This window comes from Peromyscus californicus, unplaced genomic scaffold, assembly GCF_007827085.1.
Source record: "Peromyscus californicus insignis strain IS unplaced genomic scaffold, ASM782708v3 Scaffold_6__1_contigs__length_162567912, whole genome shotgun sequence".
In the NCBI taxonomy this organism is placed as follows: Eukaryota; Metazoa; Chordata; class Mammalia; order Rodentia; family Cricetidae; genus Peromyscus; species Peromyscus californicus.
In genome coordinates this window covers 66,354,911-66,368,152 of record NW_026294584.1, presented here as the reverse complement: position 1 = coordinate 66,368,152, position 13,242 = coordinate 66,354,911, and the positions used below count along the sequence as shown (strand labels likewise).

The following is a 13,242-nucleotide window of genomic DNA, read 5'->3' as shown; positions in this document are numbered from 1 at the left end:
CTGAAGATCAGAAAACAGGACAAGCCACTAGATTAAATATAGAAGCCAGGCCATGGTGGCACACACCTCTAATCCTAGCACTTGGGAGGCAGAGATCCATCTGGATCCCTGTGAGTTCAAAGCCACCCTGGATTACATGAGATTGATTCAGTCTAGGAGAGAAACAGAGGCAGGCAGTGGTGGCACACACCTTTAATCCCAGCACTTGGGAATCACACACCTTTAATCCCAGCACTTGAGAACTTATGCCTCTGCTACTAGTATTTGGGAAGTACACATGTCTTTAATCCCAGCACTAGGAAGGAAGTAATATGGTTGGGTGGAGAAAGGTATATAAGGCGTGGGGAGACAGGAATCAAAGCCTTTTTAACTAGAGGCCCTTTTTGGCTGGAGCCTTTTGGCTGAGAACTCAGAGCCATTCATTCGGTCAGAGGACTCGTGGAGAGAGGATTCGTGGAGTTGGTGAGGTGAGACGTGGCAGTTGTTCCTTTGTCTCTCTGATCCTTCAGCATTTACCCCAATATCTGGCTCTGGGATTTTTATTAAAAGATATCTACTATTCGAGCAACAATCAGACTGTCATTTTGAGACACAGTTTCACTGTGTACCCTGGCTGGCCTGAAACTCAGAGCCCCACCTGCCTCTGCCTCTGCCTGCAGAGTGCTGGGATGAAAGACCTGCACCACCATGCCCGGCTCAAAAGTCTTAGTTTTAAAAAGGCAATGCTACTTTCCTTGAAGGTCTGTTCTTTAGCTTTTTATACATGTTCTTTCAAAATCATACACAATATATAACTGTCAAGATTCCACTCTCATCATAGGGTAGAACTGTCTCCTTGCCTTCTTCAAGAGAGAAGGTGGCTATCATACTGTGAGATAAAAGTGTGATAATCTTTAGTAAATAGTATTTCTAATGAGAAAATGTGCTCTGGGTTGAAGATGAAACTTTTTAAAGGGGGTGGGGGTGAGTTCATATTTAGATCCGACCCCATAAAACCAAGTACTCAAATTCCCTGTGAAATGTCATACAGTGTTGTCTTTGTTCATTCTTCCTCATGCACTTGAGTCCTTACAACAGACCAGATACGAACCTCATACTCGGTCTGAGTGAGACTTTGTAATTCCAGCACTTGGGAAGTGGAGGCAGCAGGATCAAGGAGTTCAAGGTCAGTCTGGTCTATACAAGGTGCAGGGAGGGAAGGCTGAGACGGACCTCTGAATCCCACATGGCAGACAATTCATATGGTTTTCTACCTTTGTAACATATGAGCACAGGTCCTCTGCTGGATTTACCATTTATTTGTTTTCCTGCCAGAGAATATGCTAGATTCCTTCTTCTCTATGGTAAGTCTCCCTTTCCTTCTGCACATGAAAGGGGTTAAATGAAGATCTTCATAGAGTTCTAAGCCTTCAGTCCATCCTTTCATTAGGAATCCAAATAAAATGGTCAATTAAGTCAACTTTTATTTAGGTATCAGTATCATAACACATGACCATGCTACAGCTGAGTACACACACATAGAACACTGAATACAATGAAATCTTTCAGCAATCACTAAGCACTTGAAAGCTGAAAAGTAGGTACAAGATGGGAAAAGGGAGACGCTTTTTACAATTTTTACTCTCAGTTTTTTGTGATCAAACAATACAAACATTTGCCTTCTGACACCAGTAATATCTAAGGAATATCAAAGAGGCTTATAGGGGAGCTGATGGATAACTCAATTAACAAGCACTGCTTAAAAATAGTCCTCTTAAAAAAATTGTTCTCTTTATTACTTCTTATTAAACAGTTTATTATTTGACTAATGATATAATGTTCACTTGGGGCATCCCAAGTAAGTAATCAAAGTAATCACCTTATCTGTTTAATATTAGAAATAATTAGGACTAATCAATTTAAATACTAAAATATTTTAACAATAACAACTGGCCAAAGTTTTTCAAGATGAGTTTTTACAACATAAAAGACAGGACCTAGCTCTCTTTTCTTTTTTCTTGGTGCTCTCTCTCTCTCTTTTACAGACAGGATTTCTCTGTGTAGTTTTGGTGCCTGTCCTAGATCTTGCTCTATAGCCCAGGCTGGCCTCAAACTCACAGAGATCCACCTGCCTCTGCTTCCCGAGTGCTGGGTTTAAAGGTGTGTGCCACTGATACCTGGCTTGAGCTAGCTCTTTTAAGAGACACCATAAATACTGTAAGTAGATTCTAATAGTTCTTAGTTTCAGGAAGTAAGAAGTAACAGATGGGATGACAATTTTTAAATAAGTAGGTAATTTCTCCATTATTTGAATTTTCAACACCGGTAATCTATAAAAATTTTGGTTGAGTACAAAAGAAGGCATTAAGAATGGGCCATTTTAAAGAACAAAGCAAGGCATCAAGGGAGAATTCTGGAGTTACAGTCTCAGTACCAGGGCTTTGCAGAATATCCATTTTTTGTCAACTGTCCAATAAAAAAACAATACCAAGGAAAGTGTTAGGTTCATAGGGTAAAGTGTCAGAGTTCTCCTCATTCATCTCATTCTAGCAATGATGCGCCTTGCCTCCCTAATGAATTTAAGATTCTTCTGGCCCATCAAATACACCAGAATAGTCCTTTATTTATTGATGTTTTAAAATGTTTTCTACCAGATTTTGGTTTGATTATTCTTTTTTTCTTTCTTTCTTTTATTATTTTTTTTTTAATTTTTATTTATTTATTTATTTTTTCGAGACAGGGTTTCTCTGTATAATAGTCTTTGCTGTACTGAACCTCGCTTTGCAGACCAGGATGGCCTTGAACTCACTGAGCTCTGCCCACCGCTGCTTCTCAAGTGCTGGGATTAAAGGTGTGTGCCCTCACCACCTGGCTTGATTATTTTTTTACTGCCTAAATAAACACTACAGCTAGGCTTTAAGGGTACAACTATGATTATCACCTGAAAGCTGTAGCTTGTAAAAAGTATAATTTAAACTGCTGGTTTTCAGTTTATACTTGGGAGGGGTATTATTTTTCCTTTCTTCATGCAAAGGCTCCCAAAAATTTAAAAAGCAAATCATCACTTAAATTTCAATAGGCTTACCCTCACCTGGTATGAAACAGGTATGCAGATATGACTAACCTTTCAAACACACTAAAGAAATTGGGTTTATTGGCTTGTACTACACATATACAGGCCACGAATCTCATAGCAGCCCATCTGTCTTCTAACGTGAAAGAAGCCATATGCAAGCCTGCATTTTGAGGCTGGAGGGATGGTCCAGAAGTAATTTCTGGGTGACAGCATCCCAGAAGGGACTGACAAATATAGTGAATGTGATCCTTTCCTTGGGGAGGTGTTTTTGGTATCTGGCAGCAAAACACTCACTTTCTGGGTTATGACATTAAATGTTCTCAGGAGAAGCCCTGGAGGATTTCTCTGCAAAACAGAGGAGGAACCAGCAATAATGGTAACTCCAATTATCAATGAAGCAGGGCCAGGTATGGTCTTCTTAACTGGACCAGATTGATATAAGCTGTAAATCTGGCATATAGCTAACATGCTGGCTAAGGCTAACTACCTACTAGAGGGAATTTCTTGTCAACTGCCAGAGAAAATGATGTCATGATTTGACCTCCAGATTCTTTTGACTCTAACTCCACACCACAATATAAGCTGCAGGGAACATGGACCAGCTCATCTTCACAAAGATCGTCACAGACAATGTTGTTGATGCCCATGATGCTGAGCAGTTCTGGAGACCAAGACAGTAAAGAACCCTCCATTTCTTAGTAAAGACAGAAGATGAGCTAACTCATTTGGTTACTTTAATGGCCCTACTTGTCTATTGTCTCTATGGGTCTAGAACAGAGGTTGGAAAACAATGGCCCAAAGGCCAAATCCAGTTAATCATTTTGTTTTTGTAAATAAAATTTTATGGAATAAAACTATGCCCATTTGTGTTTATATACTGTTTACGGCTATTTATCTTCTATAGCAACATAACTGAGTAGCTGTGGCAAAGAAAATATGGTCTGCAAAGGTGACAATATTTTCTCTGTTGTTTTTTTTTTTACAGAAGTCTGCCAACCCCCTGGTCTATAGTATGTTGGTATATGCAGGACAGATTAATGTCCTAGCTCCTCCTACATATCAGACAGGAGAGATCTGACTGTTCCTTTTAAACTCCAGAGAAGAAAGCCCTCTAATAAGTGGAACAAGCTATGGTAGTATGACCCAGCAGCTCAGGCTACCCTGTGATTCTGGGGCAACAGATACTTCCTTTATATGGCTTCAGGAATGTCCCAATAAGATCACAGTGCACATCTGGGATTATGGAGCAAATAAAGCAACTTTCTTTAAGTAGGTATCGGTCTTCTAAGCACATATAGCCTGGTTCACCAGTTTGTTCTAACAGACAGCAAATGTCTGACACAGGCCACCAACATATCATTAACCCACCCCCAATAAGTGTAATGGATCTAACCACAAAACTAAAATTCTGTTGTATAGAAACACAAGACTGGATTTGTGGAGGCTTCAAATGAGGATTATAGGTCTTAAGTGCTTGCAAGGCCAACACTTTAGTGACTGAGCTAGCTGTTCATTTTAGGTACGGGGGTGCCAAAGGTTACTTTAAAAAAAATCATTTTGGGGGCATTATTAATGGCTTACTAAAATGAACACAAACAAACAAACAGAAAGAATGCAAGACTGCTGACAATAGGTGGCCCCCAAACAACTATAAACAGTATCTTGTGTACAAAACTGCATCTATGCCTTCCCACTCCAGCCAGCCTAATGCACGCCCAGTGAGTGTGTATGAATGACCACAGCGCTACTGAGAGGCTGCCGAAGCCAGTAGTCACAGAAGTTACAGTTGCCCAAGGCCAATGTAGCTGGCCGCTGCTGACACCTCAGCACCAGTGACCAATTCTAAAGCCTGATTTGTTACCACAATCTGAGGGAACCAGCATTTGGAAGGAGATAATGTTTGCTTTCCCAGGAATTGATACTTAATACAGATTCGAACTTGACATCTCTCTGCTTTTATAAATAACTTGTAGATCAACACTACATTATTACATGGATGTCTTGAAGGATCTACTTTACATAGAAAAAGGTATCAGACAAGTATCTTAATGCCAAGTACTAACCATCAACTGAAAAGGGGAGGGGACTTATAAAAGAAAGGTATCATGTTATGCTTGGATTCAGCATGGGTTATGGATACCTTATTGCAAATTCTGGGAGTTATCATTTAGGACTTTGGTATTTGCTCTGCTCCAGCAATGCATGCAATATCAGAAAAATATTGTATTTCTCCATATCCAAACACACAGGACCAAGACACAAGGAGAAATATGATTGGGCCATCTCAAGGATGTAACAAAACACCTCCATATTTTAAAAACTTGTGTCCCTAGACCTATGACTCATAATCTGCTTCTCTAATTGGTATTAAATGTACTGGAAAACACACTAAAAGTGTTGTTTCTAGATAGTTGGATAAAGGTATCTATCTTTTTTCTTTGTGACTACATTTTTCCAAATTGTCTAGAATGACAATGCATTATAATTACTAAAGAAAAAAAACACATCTAGCCTAAGAAGCTGATTTTCACTGAAGAAAATCATCTAATGAAAGCAAGGACATTAGAATCAGTGCATGGACTTGCTAACAAAGATTGAACTTTGTCTTCTCTGTAGTGGTTCTTTTTAAAGCACTCCAGAGAAGCTATAGGGGACATTTAAAATCTAATTCTCAATTTCCTTACCCTATAAAACAACAGTAACTAGGCAATCGATTTTTACTTACCATGAGATATGTTAGTCTCTATATGTGCTCAGTTCCTTCAAAATAAAAATCAGAAAAAATTAGTTACCTTTGGGTTAAAATATCTACAAGACTGTGGTTGGGAGCCTCCAAACAGAGCTATGCGGTAATCATGCTTCTTTCTTCTAGGCCGTGTGCCGCCTGCGAGTTCTTCTCGATCCTCAGGAGACAGCAGATGGTACCTCATTCCACCTGCACAAAATACATGGTGACTCTTCAAGAGCTTCAGGTACTACTAAGTCAAAGATTTGAAAAGTAAGGTAGGTGCTGGAGAGATGGCTCAGAGATTAAGAGCATTGGCTGCTCTTCCAGAGGACCTGAGTTCAATTTCCAGCAACCACATGGTGGCTCACAACCTTCCATAATAAGTTCTGATGCCCTCTTCTGGTGTGCAGGCAAACACCCAGACAGAACATTGTATAAATAATAAATCTTTAAAACAAAAAAAAAGTAGTCCTTTTTTTTTTTAATCCTCCTGTAACTTAAAATTACTTTTCGATCCCTCTAGTGTTCTAGGAAGAAAGAAGACAGAGGCAGGATAAATGTCTAAGAATCCTCATCTTAATTAATTTACAATTCTCAGCAATCAATATTACTAAGACTATGTCACCCACTTACTACGTGCCAATGAATTAATGGGTTACTCAAGAGTAGTTGTTAAAATAATAATCACTGAACTCCAGATCTCTTAAACCCAGTAATCTCAGTCTTCTTTTTCCTCATGAAATAAGGTTTCACTATGTAACACAGGAAGCTGTCCTCTAACTAGTAAGCCTCTTGCCTCAGTTCCTTAATGTAGAGATAGATAACAAATATGTACCACTACCATCAACGCTCTGTTTTAACTGCATGTTAGAATCACATGAGAAATCTCTATTTCTACCTGGTTCCTACCACAGACCAGTTACAATCTCTGCTGTGGGCACCAGGGAGTTGGTGTTAAACGCCCCTCTTACTTGTCATGCGAACGTGGTTCACACAGTAGCAGCTTCCTTAGAAATGCTGAACCCCACTACCTAAAAGCTACCACACCATCACCTTAGAAATGCTGAACCCCACTACCTAAAAGCTACCACACCATCACCTGTGCACTGGACAATCCCAAGTTAACTCAGATGCACATAAAACTTTAAGAAGAGCTATCTTAGATCACATGCAATGAGGATTCAAAACTATTATGGATCTTCCTTAATTTGGCCGAGTCACATAATCAAAAACTGTTTAAGATGTCATTTTAAATTAGTGTGGGGAAAATGGATTGTCTATTAATGTTAGATAGTACAGGAAAAATTGTATTTCCTACCTCATATTTTCTTCTCAACAAAAATTGAAATTTGAAAAAAAATCTCATAAATGTTGGAAAGGAAAAGAGGCAAAGTAGGAAAATACTTTTTACATAAAATAAAATTATGAAGCTATCCTCTTCGTAAGTTGAAGTCCAGCAACTTCACAAAAAAGTAGATACAGAACCTAGATACAGTTCACAAACAAAACCAAAAACATGTAAAACATGCTTGACTAGTTACCACACTTCTTCATTCAGATTTGCTGAGATGGGACACTACTTAATTAAATAAAAAGGAAACAGTATGAACAAAGTACATGAAAGCTATTGTGAACAAATTAGAAAAGGCCCAAGGTGGGAAAAAACTTCACTTTTTCACTATAATGGCTGAGGCTAATCCTTTTCAGGGGGCTGAGAACCCACACTATGAAGATGTCTTCAATGTTTTTCCCTGGCTAGTGAGTCTGAGCCACTGAATGGGTTTTTAGTCCATGGAAGATGGCCATGTGATCCATATATAAATGGGTATGAAGGCAACTTACTTATCACCATTTTAAGGCATTCCGGATTGTCTTGAATAAGTGGTTCAGCTTGTACTGTTTTACTTAGGAAATTCTTCGATATAAGAGGAAATCTGACTTTAGCCAGGATATCAACCATAAATGGCTGGCGATTAGGCTCATCATATTTCAGCCACCTCACTGCAGCATCATAAACCTAAAGGGGAAAACAGAAGAGTAAAGTTCGCAGATGGCAGCGAAATTCCAAACATCTATTTTCACTCTCACACTGAAAAGGGGACAATTATTCTCAGTATGTTGTCCAAATACTCATTTGCATTCCTCAACACCTGATTATACCTCCAACACTTTACACACTGTGTTAGTGAGCCTTATAGGCAGTATGTTTGCTATAACTAACTACTAATACACACAGTAATGGGAAGGATGTTAAAGTTGTGATTTAAAAAAAAAAGATTTATGGGGTTGGAGAGATGGTTCAGCTGTTAAGAGCACGTACTGCTCTTCTAGAGGGCCTGAGTTTGGTTCTTAGCACCCATGTCACAATGGTCTCTAACTCCAGCTCCAGCGGGTCCAATGCCTCTGGCTTTTAAGGGCACTTGCACACAAGTGCACATATCCACACACATATACATTAATTAAAAATAATAAAAATAAAATTCTGTAGAAGGACTTATTTTTACTTATGTCTATGAGTGTATGTGTCTCCACATGTTGGTAGGTACTTATAGAGGCCAGAAGAGGTTATCACATTCTTGGCAGCTGGAGTTCTAGGCAGTTGTGACTAGGCAGTTGTGTTCTAGGCAGATGTGGTGCTGGGAACTGAACTCCATGGGCAGAGCAGCAAGTTATGATGTCCCAAAATTTCTGATGTGTTTTTTAAAACAAACCACCGCTTCCTCTTCAGAAGCAGTCATATGATACCGAAAGAAGTCAATTAGTCAGTGACAGCCCCAATATATGCTCAGGACCAGGAACACAGGTTTCCCAAGAGGGCTTCCATTGCAGGAGGTAAAAGAGTTATTTATTTTAACCTTGTATTTCTACACTGTGAAGCAACAGACTTAACCGCTTCTAAAAAAATTTAAGATATACAATTCTATATTTAATAAAATATAGGATATTTATGAGAATTGCTTTAAAAAATACTATAACATTCATTTAACTGCACTGAACAAGTTCAAGTTCATTAATATACTTTAACTTATAAATCATTAAATATCACCAACAACTTATTTCATATACATACTCATTTACTACACATATGTTTGAGCTAGTTAATAAATTATGGGAACTGGAATTTTAAAGACAGGCTTTTTATTTTACAACATGTTTAGATTGCTTTTTGGTCTTTTGCTACGGTCAAGTGCATAACAGATTAGATTTAGTATTCTCTGCACCCAGTCACTACAGTATAAGGCATCTGTCATAACCAATGAGTTAATATTCCTATATTAATACCATAATTTTTATATTTCTCTAGTGTTTATCTAGTATGATTTTCCTTCCCATTACTCCATTAAGGAGACTATATTATATTAAGTCAATAAATCACCTAAGGATTTTTAGACAGACTGTGGGAGCTTCTGACCTGCCTTCTTTCTGAATTCTGGTCAGGTAACTGTCCTCCGTTTCGGTTTGCTGGATCCTTGTGCATTAACCTAGTATGCCTTTGGGGAGGTGACCACAATGGTTGTCTTAGGTTTCTGTTGCTTGATAACACACCATGACCAAAGCAACTCAAGGAGGAAAGGGTTTATTTTAGCTTTATCTCTCAGGTCACACTCCATCACTAAGGGAAGTCGGGGTAGGAATTCAAGGCAGGAATCTGGAAGCCAGGGACTGAAGCAGAGGCCATGGGGAACTCTGCTTATTGGCTTGTTCCTCCTGGCTTGCTGGACTCTCCCGTCTCAATCATTAATCAAGAAAATGCCCCACAGACTTGCTTACAGGCCAGTCTTTTTTTTTTTTTTTAAAGATTTTTAAAAATTATTTATTATGTATATGACTTCTTTATCTGCATGTACAACTTTATGCCAGAAGAGGGCATCAGATCCCACTAGAGATGGCTGTGAGCCACCATGTGGGTGCTGGGAGTTGAACTCAGGACCTCTGGAAGAGCAAGCAGTGCTCTTAACCATTGAGCCATCTCTCCAGCCCCCGGCCACTCTTATAAGGACATTTTCTCAAAATTTAAAATTCCCTCTTTCTAGATGTGTCTAGGTTTGTGTCAAGTTGACAAAACCCAACCAAACCAGTGATAATTCGCTTTTTTATGACATCAAGTGAGCATGTACTCAGTATGACATCACTGACGACCACCAGCTGGCAGTATCTGTCAGGTTTTCCAGTATAAAGTCATGTTTTCTTCACCTGCACACAAGCCAGTTAATTTTGATGAGAGAACTGATGTGAGTTTTTTTTTCCTTAAAATAATTTATTTATTTGTATTTTATGTGCACTGGTGTTTTGTCTGCATGTATGTTTGTGGTGTTAAGGGTGTCAGATCCCCTGGAACAGGAGTTACAGACAGTTGTGAGCTGTCACGAGGGTGCTGGGAATCGAACCCAGGTCCTCTGGAAGAGCAGCCAGTGTGCTTAACCACTGAGCAACCTCTCCAGTCTTGAGAACTGAAATTTTTATCTTCCTTTTGTTTCTTTTTCTTTCTTTCTTTCTTTTTTTTTAAATCTACATTTGCTAGAATGTAAGGTCACATTATATTCTAGCTGGTTTCAACATCTTGGGCTCAATTCACTCTTCTACTTTAGCCTCCTAGGTAACTGAACTTTAGGCACACTGCTGTGCCTGACATATAGAACTGTGAGTCTATTAAAGTCACACAACCTGCTCCTAACTACCTTTGGCGAATTTACACACCTGACACTTAAACTGATGGTTCTAGAAAACAATGTAAATCAAGTCATGCTGGGCTAAAATCAAGGCCAGAAGGGCTACCTGGAGGCCCCATATGACAAAGTATTCCTTGATCACTTCTAGTCTCTTATCAACCATATGTACTGTGGACCTCCTCCACCTCCAAAGCAGCAATGACTGGTCAAATCTTTTGTACACTGTACCCTCTTCCACAATTAAGGACCCTTATTATCATAGTTATATACATAATTATAATTATAACCTACCCATCCTCTCATCCTCATCTTGGACACATGCTCTAAGTTCACTACTACATGTAAGGTAACATAAGTTTAGGAAATCTTTTGGGGGAGGCATTGCTGTGTCTAACATAGTACCCAATAGTTTTATCTCTACCATGCAGTCTGTAGTTCAAATAGTCTTGACTTTTCCAATGAAAATGGATAATGTGATAATGTATTTATTATAAAGAACACATTTTCTCCTAATACAAGACTTTTTGTTGTCATATATTAAAACATCATGTAGAAGGAATTGATAAAGAATTTTCTACCAAGAAACACCTAAGACGACAATATGGTTAGCTACCTGATCCTCTGCTCTCACAGTCAGAGTGTCCTGGCTGAGAAGCTGAGTTACTCGCTTGACATCAAGTTGTAGAAATTCATCAGTTTTGTAAACTTCAGTAAAATGCTGATGAATAAAGTCATCTGCTGTTGCTTTCAGTTCAGGACAGTCCAGACACTCGGCAAGCACACTTATACCTAAACACAGAGAGAAAAGAAAAACAGAAGACACCGCTTTTAGAAAAACATGTATTACCCCGGAACTTGATAAGATAATGCAGGAAAATCTCAAATTATAGGCTAGTTTAGACTACAGAGTAATACCTTGATTAAAAAAAAAAAAAGTGCTATGTGTTTTAGGGGGGTGCAGGGGAGGAGACAAAGCAAGGCTTGAGGAAAATTTAAGTAGATCTCATGAATCTAGGCCTTGTTCCAATAACCTTTCTATTTTTGTGGCAATATGAGATTATCTTATGCTTGACAATAATAAGACAGTAATCAATTTTTCCAAGCTTCTCTTAAGCATTGTTAAACACTTCCTTTTACAAATAAACTTAAAACTAAATATCACATCTTACTTAAAAATGAGATGATTTTTGTTAGGATTGCACTGATCTTTTGGATTGTTTTGGGGGGATAGCTGCAACATAGAGGAAGAGGTCCATGTAAGAACTAGACATTGGGCGAGGAGACGGTTCATCAGATAAAAGGACTTGCCACCAAGCCTGATATCCCTGGGACCCATGTGCAGGAAAGGAGTCAACTCCCACAAGTTGTCTCCTGATACTGGGCACATTAATCCACAATACATGCAACTGAAAAAACAACTTGACATTTCAATTTATTCCACTCTAAATTATTTATGACATTCAGCTTTTCTTACATCCTTTTCTTATACTATACCGATAAAAATATATATTTTCCTCTCATAAGTTTTGTATATTTTCCAGGGGCTGGAAAAATGGCTCAGTGGTTAAGAACACTGGCTGCCCTTCCAGAGGTCCTGAGTTCAATTCCCAGCACCCACATGGCAGCTCACAACTGTCTGTAATGGGGATCTGATTCCCTCTTCTGGTGTGCATGAAGACAGGTCATTCATATAAAATAAATAAATATTAAAAAAAAAAGTTTTGCATATTTTCAATTTAGCCTTTTCCCAATTATTCTACTTTTGTTTTGGAGGGAATTTCTTATGTTCTCTATAAGGAGACAAAGTACTGTCCACAGGCCAAATCTAGTCAGTCCTTAATCTGTTTGTGTGCCACCTTGCTAGGGTTACTGTTTTTATGTTTCATGTCTAAATGCTTAAAAGAGGAGGGGGGAGGGGGAGGAGGAGGAGGAGAGTAGAAGTAGTAGTGGGCAGGGGAGGCAGGGAAGAAGAGAAGGGGGAAATGGGGAAAGACAAATGCTAACAAAGCCTAAAATATTTACTATCTATTCCTTCACAGAAAGAGTTTGGCAAACTCTTATTTTGGTGTTTGAATTTGCAAATAAATGCCTTTCTAAATATTAACTGAGTACCTCTCCCCCAGTTTCAATTTCATGTCACTTATTACCATGTTATGGGCTGATTTCTGTTGCTGTTTTGTTTTATAGCCCTGGTGGCTTGGAATTTGCCAGGCTGTCTGAACTCACAGAGATCTGCCTGCCTCTGCCTCCCAAGCACCGGGATTAAAGGTGTGCACTACCATGTCTGGCCAATATAGTTTTGATGCTTTCATATTTATACCGTAACTCATCACTACCAACCAATTTGTCAGGGTAGCTGGTATCTTTCATCTCCTTTGTAAAAATGCACTGACTTGATGCCACAGCATTCTGAACACTCATGGCAAAAAGCATGCTACTTTTACATAGATTTGCTTCCACCAGTGAGATGACTAGATTTGGCCTGTGGTTTATTTGGCCTGTGGTTTATGATTTATGTTTTTACTGATTTGCAAATGAGGTCTCAATATGTTATCCAGATTTGCCTTAAACTCACAATCCTTTCGTCTCAGTCTCTTGAGTGCTAGAATTACAGGCACATGCCACTATAACCAGTTAAAACTTTCATTTTCTTAAACATCACAAATAGTTACTGACAGCACAGAAGTGCCTTCATCACCTACTGTTGTGTTTAGATTTTAGCTTGTGAGTAATCTTTGAGAATTCTAGACAGTGAAAGAGGATGGAATTTTTGAATATATCCTCTATTA

The 13,242-nt window shown here is 38.7% G+C and overlaps 1 protein-coding gene across 1 annotated transcript in view; it reads right to left on the bottom strand.

The window, feature by feature from the left end:
• Positions 1–13,242, bottom strand: part of Klhl7 (kelch like family member 7) — a 53,977-nt gene that overhangs the window by 17,580 nt on the left and 23,155 nt on the right. Inside the window, exons 5-7 of the mRNA XM_052721837.1 lie at positions 11,067–11,242; positions 7,626–7,800; positions 5,848–5,990 (exon numbers count right to left, since the gene is read on the bottom strand). Coding sequence (XP_052577797.1) covers positions 5,848–5,990; positions 7,626–7,800; positions 11,067–11,242 — 494 coding nt within the window. The remainder of the gene's footprint in view (positions 1–5,847; positions 5,991–7,625; positions 7,801–11,066; positions 11,243–13,242) is intronic.